The sequence below is a fragment of the Polypterus senegalus genome, chromosome 8 (genome assembly GCF_016835505.1).
Source record: "Polypterus senegalus isolate Bchr_013 chromosome 8, ASM1683550v1, whole genome shotgun sequence".
In the NCBI taxonomy this organism is placed as follows: Eukaryota; Metazoa; Chordata; class Cladistia; order Polypteriformes; family Polypteridae; genus Polypterus; species Polypterus senegalus.
Genome location: NC_053161.1, coordinates 118,669,102 through 118,686,147, shown reverse-complemented (window position 1 = coordinate 118,686,147; position 17,046 = coordinate 118,669,102). Strand labels below are relative to the sequence as shown.

The following is a 17,046-nucleotide window of genomic DNA, read 5'->3' as shown; positions in this document are numbered from 1 at the left end:
CAAAACATTTTGTTGTGTATGCATAATGACAATGAAGAATTCTGTCTATCACTATAAATGAAGAGAGGATATGGTTAACTTTTGGCATTCTTTTCCTCCCTGACCCTGGTGCTTTACAGCCAACACTGTTTTTCTCTTGCTTGCTTTACAGACTTGCTGCACAATTTTGCTGTATTCGTCACTAGTGGGTATGTGTTAGATGATGGTTATGGCAGTTTGCTGTGCCATAAGCAGCTATCTTTAAAAGCAACACCCAAGATAACATTGGAAATAAAGAATTTTGTCTTTTTTTAATCAGTTTGTTCTTGATTAAGAAAATCTTGCATGGACCAAAGATTTGGAACATCTGGTTGTCCACCTTGCTTTTAACCCCGGGCATCCGGAATACTGATTTGTCCATCACAGAAGTGAGAAGCGGCAGTGTTCCACCTTGATTTATCATCAACGTTGAAAGGAGTTTATCAGAAATCATAAATTACAAGAATAGAACACAGTAATTTTAAAAAAATGTAAATAATTACAGTAGTAGTAGTAATCATGGTACTGACACATGCACAGAGTACAGTGAAGTTTTTGTAACACACAAACATGTAAAATAAGAAAATATGCAACAGGTTTGGCCAAGTCTGGTCATTAAGTGCCACAGATGCTGCAAGTGTTTACTCCAGACAATTTGTTAATTAGAAATAATTTTTGTAATTAAAAATATTCAGTGAGTTTGTTTTTAATTATACAGCTGAATTAAAAATTTCTATATATGTAATATATATATATATATTTTTGTTAATTTCTGGGCATTTCAAACGAATGGTTTGTAGACTTGGAAATGAATAGAAACTGGTTTTCATTTCTGACTCCTTTCTAAATATATTGTTGAAATATCTTCTAATGCTCCTTAGAGTTTATCCACTTTTTTTTATTATTTTTATTGAAAAATATCAAGGACCCTGAATCTAACCTTGCGGCATCAGGCTCAAGGCAGGAATGAATTGCTGCAGAGCACTTCCACATATACTCATATTTCCTCATGTTGTTTGTTTTTATTCATATTAGTACATTGCCATTTTTCCAGATAATATTATTCAATCCCATGCTAGGCAAGTGAATTTGGGATAGTAAAAAGTCTAAGTCCAAGTAATAATGTATCTGTTTGTGTTCCCTGCATTGAAATACCCAAATATTTGAATGTGAGTGAATGTCAACTAGTGTTTTAGTGAATTTCTTTAATAAAAATCTAGATAATATGATAATAGACAGATGTATCTGCTACCACAGCATATTGTCATTCCCTGCATTTGCCCCTTATTAAACTAAAGTTAATGACAGAGGATGAAATACTGTGTTTTGTTACTAAAACTGACTACAAAATATAGGTCCTGTGTAGCACCCCAGGATGTCCATTGCAGGACATCCTCCTGGGCACACCTATGCTCGATAATGGGCCAGTTAAAATTACATATATGTCTTTGGGAGTGGGAGTGCTTGGGATAAATTATACACAAACACACAGAAAAGTGCAAAAACTGCACAGTGTCATTTAAATAAACAGTCAATATGGGATGTAATGAAGACATCTCTTAGTAATCAGCATCATACTTGATACCTTTTGAAGTGACCAAAGTTAGATATTTAAAAGTTTTAGACCAAAAACCTTATCTTAAAAAAGCATCTCTTTCATTAAATATTTTAGTCTGGATTTTACCCTGTTCTCAGCACTGAAAACAAACGTATTGTGTGTTTAAAGTGGTACTCTAATTTCCCCCACAGCTAGAAATTTCATCATTACTGCAAATTTAATCTGAATTGTACCCTTTGATACTATAGACTGTAGACAGAATTTAGTTGGGCTCTCTGTTAACTCCACACAAACATGAGTTTAGACATTTTTCTCAGTTTTCACTACAGACTGCAATATAATTATTTTTATGTGACATATTATTTTAAGAGAGTAGTGATAGTGACATACTTCTCTTGAATAATTTGTATGCTAATAGTACTTGGTGGTAGTGTGTCAAAAAGATTGTGTGCAGAGGGTGTTTATTGTTAATAATGGAGCAGAAATCTCTCAGTTAAACAGTCAATCATATATTGGCAGGCAACATAGAACATTAAAGGAAGTCTGATTCAAGAATAACCATGAAATATTTTTTCATATAGTTTGTCATGTACATTAGGAACAATCAGTTATGAATTTGACTGGAAAACTTGGTGTGAGTGTTTTTTTTTTTTTAGCTTAACAAATAATAAACCTGATGGGTTAAGTAATGTTTAATTTGTTAAGCTTATGTTTTGATCCGATTTGTTAAGAGAGGTTACTAAGCTAATAAGACTAAATATGAAGAAGATAGTTCAATCATTAAATTAATTCTTCCCATTCAATGATCAATAATGGTTTCTTCTCATTTGTAGCATGGTTGTAAATTTAAAACAGAAAATTACTTGCAGCAATATGACTAGGATAATTTATATATAAAAAATGTATATGTTAGGGGTCTGTTTGGATTGAGAAAATAACCTATGTGGTTGTGGGAATGAGTGGAGTGGACTCTGCTGCCCTGTTCAGGGTTGTTTCTTTCTTTGGTCTTTGTAATAATGTACTAATGGAATAGGCTTCAACCCCTATGCCCCTAAAATAGATTATGTGGCTTTCAGAATGTCATGTTATTTAAATATTTTAAAGGATGTGGCATCTATAATGCTGATTTTCTAGTATAAAAAATTATCCAATTCTGTAAATATAATTTGGTCACTGAATGATCTAGTTTGTCGTTCTTCCCTGTACTGTTAGAGTGCTCTTATTTTATTTAAAACTTTGCTAGTGTTTATGATTCAAATTGCCATTCAAATAAGATTGTTTTATCCTAAGACTCTAGTGGTTTACTTTGCAAAATAATATTTTCTTATTATTAATGTATAAATGTCAAACTTCTGAAAATATGTAAATAGCTTAAAAAATTGTTCCCAGGAAAATTGGCAGTTAATCTAATAATTTTTTAAATGTACTTATTCTTTATCAAGTGAGGAAGCTACCTGTTCTAAAGGTTAAATCATGTTCTTATTACTGTCATTAAAAAAGCTTTAGATACACTCCACACTTTGGCAGAGACTACATGAAAACTCTCTGGCCTCCATAATAGAAACTCCACCAGGCACACACTGTCCAAAAATAAAATAGCGCACATAAAATAAATTAGGCAAAACGTTTCACTTGAGTACCATTATGTACTATATTACTAGAATTTAGCATTTATTTTATTGTTATTCTGGGTGGGCTTGCACATTTACTGAATGATAAATGGCCCACCTGTGATGACTCCCATGCATAGATACATTGATATTTTAAAAAATATATTTTTCAGTTTGTGTTTTTATTTATATATATATATATATATATATATATATATATATATATATATATATTGTGAGTGTGTGTGTATATGTGTGTATGTGTATATATATATTGTGAGTGTGTGTGTATATGTGTGTATATATATATATATATATATGACAGAGGGCAGGGCCAGGGGGCGCATGGAGATTTCCAGGGCCTTATTTGGCCACACCCGGAAGTATGTCCAGAATAAGCTCCTTCTGGGTGCCCAATAAAAGGGGTAAGTCCCACCATTCGATGGCCAGATTCGGGAGAAAGAGGACAAAGCCTGAGGAGGGGTGAAGGGAGAAAGAATGGTGGCAAGAAGGAATTGTCTATTGTGTTGTTTGGTGATTGATGCACTGTGCTGTACGCTCCCCAATTGTAAATAAACGAGTGTTGTGTGGTAAAATCTGTCTCTTGCCTGTCTGTATATACACACACACATAATACATATAGCTAGAACGTTAAGAAATGTAGCTTTTTTTAGGAGCTCATTATATAAATAAAAATATCTGTATGTTTGTATCTTTACATATGCTGTATTTGAAAGTTGACTGACTCATTCGCTGACATATTTGTCAATGCACTGCATCTCAAATACCCACCCCCAGGCCTGTCTTCTTTTTACAAAACCAGAATATTTTCTCCCTAGACCAGGGATTCTTAAAATTTTAATTAGGATACCCAAAGAAGAGTATTGGTATGATACTAGGAGCTAAGAAGGGGATTATTGCATCAATGACAGTGTGGCAATACATTGACAAATAATAATGGCCATATAATGCGCAATAAAAGGTAAACATTTTTGTTTCCTTTAAAGCATATTTCACACATGAATATTAAAAAAAAGAAAAAAATGGAAGGCAAATGTGTTGTTAAACTATAAAACAGGGAAAAGATTCCTGAGGCATTTCACTGCCAGTAGAAATGCTTAATGTAAGCTTTAGTAAAGACGAGAGCATTAGATTCTTTATAACGAGTGCTAATGTGATGATTTTTGAAAGGGTAGTGTGATTGGTCACTTAACCTAGTCACTTAATTCATGTTGCCAGATAAAGTAGTCAAAAATAAGAAATAGAGGCAGTTTATTTACCTTGTTGTGATTTATTATTTTGCAATCAGATTTTTATTGTTATAATGAAAAAGGAGTACAGTTAAACGAAACCAACGTTAACTGATTTTTGGACTCTGTTAGAACAAAACCAAAATCTTTCAATCCAACGCCCCCTTTAGGAACCAGAAACAGCTAATTAAAAAGAAACACAATAAGAAAAGAAAAATACAGGGCCGAGCATTGGCATTTATTAGCCACGTTGGCATGGGCCCTTTTCACAGCAGACATTTTGGCATGAAATAGTATGGCAAGCACAGGTGTCGCTAATGACATTAATGAAGATTCTGTTCAATTTCAGTGTAGCGTAATTGGAACCTAAATTAATGTCATTGCTTATAGCTGTGCTAGCAAAAATATATCATATCAGTATGGCTGATATGAAAAAAGTGCATTAGTGATATGAAACCATGTGATGCCACCTGTAAGTTATGATAGCTTTGTAATGACTCAAAAACCAAAGACCAGATTTTCTGGAGAAGTTTAAAATATGTGTTTTTACTATTCAATTTTTAATATTATAATCAGTCATATCAATGTTTTTCATTTTGGGGATAGCATAGTATTTAAACAAAATATACCTTTGGAAAAGAGCTTTTAGTCAATATAAGAACCATTTCTGTGTAAATTTAGGGAAATATAGCCGGTCAAATTCATAATCTCCAATAATAAGTCTAAACTTTGTTAGCTTAAATATCCCTTAATATTTATCCAAAACATGTGAGATTTTAGTTTCATGGATTACTCATATGACCAAATCAGCATGCCAACTTTCATTAAAATCTGTGACGATGAGGTCCAAAAGTGTGATTAATTAACATGGAATTACCCAAGTAAATCTTGGGGATGACTTGGAAGGGGGCATACATGTCCTTGGCACTAGGGATGCTCTGATCATGTTGTTTAAGGCCGATACTGATCACTGATTTTATGTTACTTGATCTGCCAATTCTGATACTGATTTTTTTTTTTTTTTTTTTCCCCTCTCATTATCCCTTTAAAAGCTTTTTATGCTAAGCTCCAGCATAACCAAATGCGTAGAAGCTTTATGTCCTATATCAAAGTTTATAAGTAAAAAACACATTTTACTGTTAAGCTAACACGCCCATTGTTTACTAAGCAGCAATTTCAAATTCAATATTTTCTTTTCTTTTTCTAATTTAAAATGGTCAAACGGTGTCCAGTTTAATTTAAAGGAAAAATAAAATGGTCTGAATTCAGTAAAATAGTTTTTTCTTGACGTTTGTCTAATTGCACAAGAGGATGCCTCCAATTCCTTTTTGTCAGTTTATTGCTCCACTTTCTTTAACATAAAGGCTAAGCTCTCGTACACCTTTAAAACAAGCCTTGACTTACTTCTCTTTGTTTACTCTGCAGGACGTTTGCTGCCCAAAAAAAATCCTGCAACTAAATTCCCATAAAGCTTAGAAAAGCAGGTGCTGAAAAGATTGTTTTTTGTGATGGTCCAAAAAAGTAGAAAGTGGAAAGAGTATGATGCCTAGATAAATTAAATTGTTTTTAACATTTTTTTCAAATGAACTCTGCCATTTACAATACATATTTCTAAACAAAACAGTTTAGTAGTTCAACATATTCCTGTCCAGAGCAAGTTGTACCTGTTCTGGTTACATACAAAGTTACCTGTCCAGCTAGGCATGTATGTTCTTGGGATGTGTGAGAAATGCTAGAGTACTTGGAAAAAACTTGTATAGTCACTAGAAGAATGAACAAACATCACATGTGATTAGACTGAGGCTTGAATCCAATTTTCCTAAAATTGTGAGGCAGCAGTGCTAACCAGTTAACCATTGCACTGTCCTGTATATAAAGAGTGAAAGTTGTTAGATCCCAAGAGCTGGGTTTAATTCATAACCCTATGTCTTTGCACCTTGGATGTTCTCCACATATATGCATTGGTTTTTAAGACTTCTGCACTGTAAAAATACTTGTGTCAAGTTAATTCTTCACTCTAAACTAGCCTATAATGACTGTGTTTATGTTCACCATAGTGGATTGGCCTTTAAGAAGATATTATTCAAATCATTACAAAGGAAATTAAACACATTTTCTTGCAAATTTTACCATAATTGCCTTCATTATTTTCCATTTGCTCTGTGTGTTAAATAAATGCATCCTGAATATTAAGAATGTTTTGAATTATTTTTTCTTTTTCAGGTTTTCCAAATAAAATGAGCATTTATTGAGCAATAATTTTACTGTAAAACCTGTCTGAACTAAGTCTGTTTATCCACAATGAGAACAAGAAACTTTAAAAGCACATTACTGTTTAGGTTTTACCAAAAATTTCAATTGCTTTTTTTAAGTCAGTATTTTTATTTTCGTATAGCTTTGGCTGTTGTGGACTTGATTACTTTTGAAGATGAAGAAGGACTCTGTACGGAGTGCTAGCTACACAGTAGATTGTGAGGACTTTGTTCAAGTGGTGGAATTCAGTCCTTTTGATTCTGGTACTCCTGCCTCCCTTCTTGCGTATGGTGGAAATCAGTATGTTGCTGTAGGAACTTGCACATTTCAGGTAAACTAATTAAATTTCTTGAATTAGGATCGTGATATAATAAAACAAAACTAATGTGATGAGAAACTTAAATTTTTTTTATGGAAGAATGTACTTCTCTAAAGACCGTGATCTTCTTCTGCTATTCTTGCAATTAAATGTTGTTAATATTCTATGTGCTGCATGAATGCATATAGCTAACATGAGTTACATGTCACTAGATAAATGTTAATGAGCTGTTTGGTTCTCAAATATGAATTGACCATGATGGGAAAAAATATAATGTTTTTCCAGCTATGCTCAAATAGCTTCTCACCATTATTATCATACTTGTTAAATATTTCATTATGAGCAAAACATACTACCAACTCATGGGTAAAGAGAGTGGGTGTAATATGTGACTATAATGCTTTTCTAATTATCATGAACAAAGTAAGTTGAATATCTTGTACCTCACCATGTTTACATAGCAACACATACTTCTGGGCAAGGCTGTTAGCTGTATATCTCTCTGAAACATTTTATGTTCATAAGAATTACTTATGAATGCTATAAAATCAATTCAGTTTTTTATGTCAGGTGCCTCCTGACTCACTGGTGCAAGAAAACCCCAACATGATACCGATCAACTCATCTTGATGTCTAATTACACAAGACATTGGGCTTTTTGGGGTGACCTCCCCATTTTTAACCTCCTCATCCCAAAAAAACTTAATTTTAGGCAATGTTTGGACAATACTTGTGCTGAAAATTACATCCTATTCATAACCTAGTAGTTGTCCTCAGCAAAAATGATTACAAAGGACTTGAAGTTGTGCGTGTTCATCAACTGACCCCAGAGAATCAACCTGTAACAGGATATGAGAGGTCAAAGTTACTGTATTTAACAAAACTTAGAATGAGTACCAGTGATATAGGTATTTGGAGTGTAGTTTTATTCTATTATGATGGTGCTTTTCATGAATGTGGTAATACTTTTGATATTTGATTCATTACCGATCATTCTATTCTTCCAAGAGCCACTGCCAGAAGGTTGAAATGACAATTTTTAAAAATAAGCACGCAGGGTATCATTTTAAACTATTTCAAGGTCAATGATTACAAATATGATGCTATTTTTGATCCTTTACTAATTATTTAACACTCTATGGACCTCTATTGGATGGTGAATATTTCTAATTTCTATTCCATTAGCAAATGTTTAGACTTTAAATATTTGAATTGAAGTATACATTTAAATTTGTACAAATATTTGACGCAACTGTAGAACAATCCAGATGAGAACAGGCCATTCAGCCATAAAAGCTTGTCGCTGCAGTTAACGTGAGTGTTTTTCAGTCTCCTAATACTGCAGGGCATAGTGGTTAAACCATTACGGAGGTGGTATTGGTCCATAAATGGGTAGCACAAAGCAAAATAAATTATTATATGACTGTTTATTTGAACTACAAAATGCTAACTTCAGTCTATACTGTATATATATATATATATATATATATATATATATATATATATATCTCTCATAGGGTCCCTACAATTGGGCTAACAGTTTAAAGTGTGAGCTGTGGATTAGTACCATCACCTAGTCCCTTGGTGAAATTCATGCAATCCAGCATTATGATCATATAGTTGGTATGTTCTTTTTGATTGTGTTCCCATACTAGGAGACATAGCTTCCCAAAACTGTTACAAAATTGGGTGACACCTTCTGTTATATTGATTTGGGTTTCTATGCATGCCTTCTGGCCTTCCTTGACCGAATCCAGGATCCCTCTGGGATCTCTCTCATATAGCAACTCAAGGGCAGAAAAATATATGGGTGCTTGTGGTACCTCACAATATCCAAATAGCTGATCTCAGTTTCTTCAAATTACAGTAGTTTGCTTTACCTTGCGTGGCATCTGATTCAGGATGTGGTTAAAGCATTCCACTAGTTCATCACTCTGTAGGTGATCACACAGATCTTGTGTATTAAAGTCTGTGTGGAAGTGTGTGTGTCTGTCCAACCCAGAAGTGAGAGGTGAAGTCAGGGTAAGGGTTCTCCCTCCAAGGAAACAGAAAACTCCCTTAGCCACTAATAACACAAGTGGGGCCTGCACGTCAGCAAAATGTAACCTCCGAAGAAAGACAAAGTCGCTTAGCCACTAACGTCCGTAAAACGGTATACCTTTTACTTTTCCTCGCACCGCTAATGCACAAGAAATGCAAACACATCAGCAAAACGAAACCTCCTAGGAGAAAGATGCCCCGAGTAGTTCCTTTCAATTACCTGACATCTCTACATTTCAGTTTTTTTCTGACAATTTCAATAGTTTCTAGGACCCCGTGCTTTTTACAGTAAGGGTTTACACAGCTAGTATATTATATTGCTTAATTTGAAACACTTTTTGTACTTGTTTGCAGACATCTAAGGTTAAAAAGATTCCTTAGTCTGTTAGGAACTCCTTTGGAGTGTCTGTCTGTCTATGCATTTAATCCAATCATTTCCCATGAAATAGATTTTGAAATCTCAACTCTCACTGTGATGGTTTCTGAGTATTAATTAGTGTTGTGTGTTATACTGATAATAAAATTACTACACTGCCAAAATATTAGAACAATAATGTGCTAGAATTAGGATTACTGCTTGAAAATGTGACTGAAATTGCTTTAAGCTATGTTTATTGAAAAAAAAGACACAGACAGCATATAGTAGGTGTGCTGATTTTTTTTTTTAATGCAGAGCTGCGTCTGTGTGACTAGTACAAAACCAAATCACTTTATCTGAACTTTGCTACATACTTTTTAATTTAGTATACAAACAATGAGATTGAAACGGTTGATAACACTAGTCTTCCATAACTTGTTGATAAACAGGGCAGTTGAAGTGAGATATGAAAATACTTTGCTCATAAGGAAAAAGGACAACATGCAGGCTTGTTTTACCTAAGGAGATAGCATATTGGACTATACAGTTATGAAATTACATTTACAGTTGAAACAAGAAAATTTAAGATTGATGTATTTCATTGGTTAAATATGTGCAGCATTTTCATATAGTGCAAGTTCACAAAGAATGCTTTCCCAAAGATTAAACAAACACAAACACAAACCTGTTCAAGCCTAATCACTGTGATTCTGTAAAGCAGGGGTGCCCAATACGTCGATCCAAATCAACCGGTAGATCGGAAAGTTAGTGTAGGTAGATCGCGTTGCATTAAAAAAAAAAAATGTTTAAATGTTAGTCTATCATATATCCTCCCTATGGCATTTGCGACTTGATTGACATGCAGGGCGGCCAGTTTGAGATCTCTTTTCTTCTAACACAGTGGTTATCCCGCACGCAAGATCAAATGTGCAAGCTACTGCAAAACTCCGGCTATCTAAGTGATTTAGTTAGCCTTTCAATTTATATTGACTAAAGAAAAAAAAATTTTTGGTTATGGGCTGGATGTGGAATTGGAAGAGGATTTTTTTTCTCTCACAATGTCACAATCGAAGTACGTTTGTCTGATCTGTCAATCTATTATTGCTATTCCAGAGAAAGAAAATGTGGAAAGACACTTTTGAACTGATCATAAAAACTATGAAAATGACTTACTTCCGAAAAGAGATCTGAGAAAGACAAAGGAGAGTGAACTAAAATTGCAGTTAATCGGACAGCCGTCATTTTTCACTCGGCTGAATTCAAAAGCAAACGCAGACACACCAAAGCATTGTTCCGGTGAGTCACTCGATCATTAAGCATAAGAAGTCCTTCCAAGATGGAGAGATGATAAAAGATGCCTTCGTTGAGGCAGATGGCTAGGGAGAAATTCCTGCTGAGATTTCAAGACCTCTGGCCGGAGAAAAAGGAGTTTCTCCTTGTCATTAAACATGCAGAATACAAGCAACTTAATAATGATCAATGGCCGCTAGACTTGGCATTTTTTTTCCGATCTGAACAACATGTTGAATAAGCTTAATTTACAGCTGCAAGGAAAAGAGAAAACCATGGTCAATATGATTAGCTCAGTTAATGCTTTCAAATGAAAAATGCAACATCTGTCTTCAAAGCTGCAAAACCTCGCGTCAGAGCTGGAGACGCAGTGGAGGCTGTGTGCGCAACTTGATAGCATACGCTACACAGAGCAGATTGAAAATTGTCTGTCAGACTTTACCTAATGGAAAAAAGTAACAATTCGAGTGTTGCCCAATGTAGCGGAGTAAGAGTAGCGTTTCTTCTTCACAAATGTACTCAAGTAAAAGTAAAAAGTATGGTGCAGTAAAACTGTTAAAAGTACAATTCTTTTAAAAAGTTACTCAAGTAAATGTAACAGAGTAAATGTAACTCGTTACTACCCACCTCTGGTACTCAGTGTGTGTATGTGTGTGTATATATATATATATATATATATATATATATACACACACACACACATACTAGCTATATACACACACACATACTAGCAAACTACCCGCGCTTCGCAGCGGAAAAGTAGTGTGTTAAAGAAGTTATGAAAAAGAAAAGGAAACATTTTAAAAATAACGTAACATGATTGTCAATGTAATTGTTTTGTCACTGTTATGAGTGTTGCTGTCATCAAAGATTTGATTATCATTATTTCTTTCAATCAGGTTCGTATTTGGAGGATGTGTTGTGTTCAAGATACATTCCGTGTTTGCCAAACGTTGTAAAGATAACAGGTTTCATTCATCGAAGTGTTCACTACCCAAATCGGTACTCGTGAATCTAAGATGTTTAACAGGCATTCCCGGTATTAAGTTGTGGATTTGCCTGCGAATATTTAGAGGCAGCATGTCTTGAACTTAATTTAAATTTAAGCTTTACACCTTGCTCTCCTATTGATATGTCTACAAAGGCTTGTTCAGATTCAGAGGGTTGTTCCTTTCTTACTGCATCAATAAACAGCTTGTCTTCCTCTTTATCTGAGACATCACACACTTCATGCACGGGTTTACCTTTCCCAGTCCTGCAAACTTTAGCGAAGTGGTTCAATTTACCACATTTTTTACACTGTCTTCCTTTAGCTGGACATTGACTTTTTCCACCGTGTGCTTTGTTTTCGCAGTAGCTGCATTTATGAATATGCTTGTATGCGTCACATGCTTCATATTCTTTTGCTGCCTTCTCAATTGTGTAATGCGTTTTTTGTTCAACGCTCTTTGGATCTCTTGCTTTTTGTCTGCGTACTGCGTTCACAGTCAGTTCACGTGAGCCGTTCGGAGTACATGCATCGAAGGTTCTCAGCTGTGGTTGTGCTATCTCGTGCGATCTTGCGATGTCCACAGCTTTATTTAATGTTAGCTCAGACCCAGCACTTAAAAGTTTCTCTCTACCTGTTGCTGAGTTTGTGCTAAACACTATTCTATCCCTGACCATCTCATCTTCGTTTGCATAAGCACAGTCCTTCACCAGCAATTTTAACTCCATTACAAAGTGATCAAAAGTCTTGTTTATACCTTGCGTCTTCTCACTAAACTTGTATCTCACGAAAATCATATTCGTCTTGGGCATGACAAACGCTTCGTAGCGGCAGCGTGTCTGCTGCTGACGGACAGTCTTATATGGGTAGGCAGCCAATTACATGGGAGGCGTGGGGATGGGGGATGCAATATAGGCAGGCAGCCAACTAGGTGGGAGGCGTGGTGATGGGGGACACAACGCCGCCTCACACAGCAACCGAGCTGCAGGCTATGGACGTGTATATGTACGTAAGTAGGATTCAGTTATGACCATTAACACGTAGAATTTCGAAATGAAACCTGCTTAACTTCTGTAAGTAACCTGTAAGGAATGAGCCTGCCAAAGGCAAGAAACAAACCCCGGGCAGGGCACCAGCCCACCGCAGATATTTAAATTCAGTAATATAAAATTCATATTTCACAAAATTAAGAGAAATTAAGACCACATTGTTGTTCACATGTCTAGATTTTTTAAGTGAACTCCTACATTAATTAAGCAAGCTTCCATTTTCCAGTTTCTGTGTTTTCTTGTGTTATTACAAAAAAATTATAAAATGTTTTTTGTTGGGGATGGGCAAAGTATAGAAATTTCAATTGAAAATTTAATTAAAGTCAATATGCAAAGCCAATATTATGATGTTCAGCACTGTTATATGATTTCCCAAAACTTCTGGATGTTAAAGAAAATCTGAAAAAGTTTCATTCCTCTTTCTGAACTGTGTTTATGTTTTACTGTTCCTGAGCATGAAAAAAATTAAATGAGATTCAGAAGAAAACTTATTTAAAACAGGTGGGGTTAGTTCTGATGTTAGCAAATGGTTTTAGACTACATTCACATTGCCAGGCTAAAGTAACTTGAATACAGTTTTATATCCTACACAGAAATCCAAATCAGATTTGAGTCACTTTCATGTTTGGTCCTAGATCAGATACATATGCGATTTATGGCTATGCAGCATAAATGAGAGTGGTCAGATCAGAATTCATGTGTTTTTTTTGCCTGTATGCATGAGCTGCGCACTGTCATCATGAGCCAATTCCTGTAGTGTGGCAAAACAACAATGGAGGAGAACTACACCATCACAGGCTCCTTTCTTGTACTCGCACAACTATTGGTATGATAGCGCTAGACTATGACATCATTCGGGAGGTAGCATTTCTTCATGCTTAATGAGAACCACTTACTTTTTTAGATGCATGCAAATTATTTTGCTATAGGTTTGTTTATTAGATTTGTTTTGTAATTTTGTTTCAAGAACTGGTTGATAACTTTTTTAAAAAGTGTTTAACTTGAGCTGTCAAAAGCACTTTAAATACTGTATATTGTATTTTTCTCATCATTTGATGTAGTTTAAGTGTTCTGTTTCTTTATGTTAGACACACTTTTAAATAATAGCATCAGACTTAAGAGCTGCATTTCTTTATATTTACAAAATAGCCAATAAAAGAATTAGACCAGAGTTTCTGTCTCTAAGGATTATCAAACCTTCTCATTGCAGGGTCCCCACTTCTAATACAATTAAAGTAATGGGTATTTAATGTATAGCACCTTCATTTTTCCTTAACATTTACAAATATGTTACCCTGGTGATATTTGAATCTGTCTGAAATACTATATGCAACCGTACTACTTTGTTAGTAATAAGAGAATAAAATTTCAATTAATGAAATAAACATTTATGAGATTTTATAAGGCCAAATTTTAATAAGAAGTTAGTTACTTCGGTGTTCATTGGGATTGCAAATTAAAGTTAATTTTCGGGTAGCTGAAACCAAACGGCTCCATGTTCACAGAAATATCAACCCCTTACTTGGAATTTCAAGCATTGTATAACGTATGTGCCTGTACCTCAAAACGGAAGGATCCAAGAAACGTTCCAGACCCGGCATTTGACCATTTTTTTTTCATACAGGTGAAATACCATATTAAGTCAGTATCTTTTGCTATAACAGTTCAAAGTTAGCAGAATGGCACTCAGCCAAATCCAAATATGCCATCAGTGCTTCGTCCATGAAAAATGGTGCCTAGAACTGGGTATAAATATACCCATTCGCACTGAGGCCAGTCATAACTTTTTGTTACTCTTTTAGAAGCTAATAGGTTGCCTTCACCATCAAAGAAGTGTGCACTTGTACTGGTCACATGCTGGATTTTATGTTTTGCACTCCTACTTGTCTCCACCTTCACTTACAAGGTTTGCTGGTTAACGTCTTGTGTTTAGAGTTATCAAAATGGATCAGCAAGCTATTGACATGTTCAGAATATTTGTCTGTCTGTCTTTTCATCAGGAAATCCTGCAGACTATGCCAATGTAAATAGGAAAAGGACAACCATAAAAATATTTCAAGTCCAGCCCAGGGGCCGTGCTAATTTGCAGGTTAAATGAAAAAAAAAATTCAGACGTGAGTGTCAGTAGGCTTAGCACCCTCATAACCAAGTTACCAAAACTCTAAATTCTATAAAATTTCAGTAATTATTTACCACTCTGATGCTGATCTTTCTGATCATAAAATAGTTCACTAAAAATTAGAAATTGATGAGATGAATTCATAATGGCAGAATAACGGTATTTGCAGGTTCCTGTACGGCTCAAAAACTCATCCCATCATCATCTCATAACAGGCATAAGTTTTGAGTTTGGTGTTTTTCTGTCCAGTCATTTTAGCTCTACACCATCCTCAAGAAACTGTGATATACAGACACACACACACCCATCGAGATATCAAGCTTTTCGGTATCAGGGGATCCTAAAACATCAAGATCCATTGAAAACTGGAGATCGAAATTTTTAACTAATAAGACCTAGTTCCTGGTCTTTAAATGACCCTTGAAACTGCATGAATAGGTCTTCCACTCTGTGAAACTTTGCCTTGTGCATGTTTTTATTGGCCCCGATTAAACAGAGGTTTCATTCATCGATTCGTTTCTTACTGCATCAATAAACAGCTCGTCTTCCTCTTTATCTGAGATGTGACACACTGCATGCACGGGTTTTTTTTTACACTGTCTTCCTTTAGCGGGACATTGACTTTTTCCACTGTGTGCTTTGTTTCCGCAGTAGCTGCACTTATGAATATGCTTGTATGTATCAGACGCTTCATATTTTTTTGCTGCCTTCTCAATTGTGTAATTCGGTTTTTGTTCAGCACTCTTTGGAACTGTTGCTTTTTGTCTGTGCACTGCGTCAGTTCACGTGAGCCGCTTGGTGTTCATGCATCGAAGTTTCCCAGCTGTGCTGGTGCCATCTCGTGTGATGTCCACGGCTGTATGTAATGTTAGCTAAGACCCGGCACTTAAGAGTTTCTCTCGCAATTTCGCTGAGGTGTGCCAAACACCACCCTGACCATCTCATCTTCGTCTGCATAAGCACAGTCCTTCACCCGTGAATATTTAGCGGCAGTGTTTCTATTGAATTGCCGCTGACGGACGGCCTTATATGGGCAGGCACTAAATTACAAACGCCAGCGGCAGCCTGTCTATGAACTTAATTTAAACTTTAGGTTTACACCGTGCTTTGTTTCCGAAGTAGCAGCACTCATGAATATGGTTGTATATGTGAGTCGCTCGCTTCTTATTATTTCGCTGCCTTCTCAATTATATAATGCATGTTTTCTTCAACGCTTTTTTGAGCTCTTCCTGGTTTTCTATGTACTGCGTTGATGGTCAGTTCTAGTGATTACGTGGGAGGCGTGATGAGGTCACACGAAACTCCGCCCCCCACGGCCATCCAGCTCAACTCCATTACAGTATATGGAGAAAAATAGCTTCCAGTTATGACCATTACGCGTAGAATTTCGAAATGAAACCTGCCCAACTTTTGTAAGTAAGCTGTAAGGAATGAGCCTGCCAAATTTCAGCCTTCTACCTACATGGGAAGTTGGAGAATTAGTGATCAGTCAGTCAGTCAGTGAGGGCTTTGCCTTTTATTAGTATAGATATGTGTGTGTGTGTGTGTATGTATGTGTATATATATATGTAGATGTGTATATGTATATATATATGTATGTATCGACATGTGTATATGTAGATATGTATATACACTGCTCACAAAAATTAAAGGAACACTTTAAAGAAACACATTAGATACATCAGATCTCAATATGAAGTTGGATATCTATACAAATAACGACAGGGCAATGTCTTAGGAACAAAAGGATGCCAAGTCTTTTAATGGAAATAAAAGTTTTCTGCCTACAGAGGGCTCAATTGTGTAGACACCCTAAAATCAGAGTGAAATGAAGATGTGGCAGGCTAGTCCATTTTTTCAAAAACTTAATTTCTGCTACTCAAAATGCTTTTCAGTATCTTGTGTGGCCCCCATGAGCTTGTATGCATGCTTGACAACGTCGGGGCATGTTCCTAATGAGACGACGGATGGTGTCTTGTGGCATTTCCTCCCAGATCTGTATGAGGGCATCCCTGAGCTGTTGTACAGTCTGAGGAGCAACCTGGCGGTGCCTTATGGACCGAAACATAATGTCCCACTGATGTTCTATTGGGTTTAAGTCAGGGGATCGTGAAGGCCATTCAATTGTTTCAATTCCTTCATCCTCCAGGTACTGCCTGCATACTCTTGCCACATGAGGCCGGGCATTGTCGTG

The 17,046-nt window shown here is 35.7% G+C and overlaps 1 protein-coding gene across 1 annotated transcript in view; it reads left to right on the top strand.

Annotated features, from left to right (window-relative positions):
• The window catches only part of nup37 (nucleoporin 37), an 80,828-nt gene that overhangs the window by 2,829 nt on the left and 60,953 nt on the right, over nucleotides 1-17,046 (top strand). Inside the window, exon 2 of the mRNA XM_039761711.1 lies at nucleotides 6,832-7,020. Coding sequence (XP_039617645.1) covers nucleotides 6,865-7,020 — 156 coding nt within the window. The 5' untranslated portion in view covers nucleotides 6,832-6,864. The remainder of the gene's footprint in view (nucleotides 1-6,831; nucleotides 7,021-17,046) is intronic.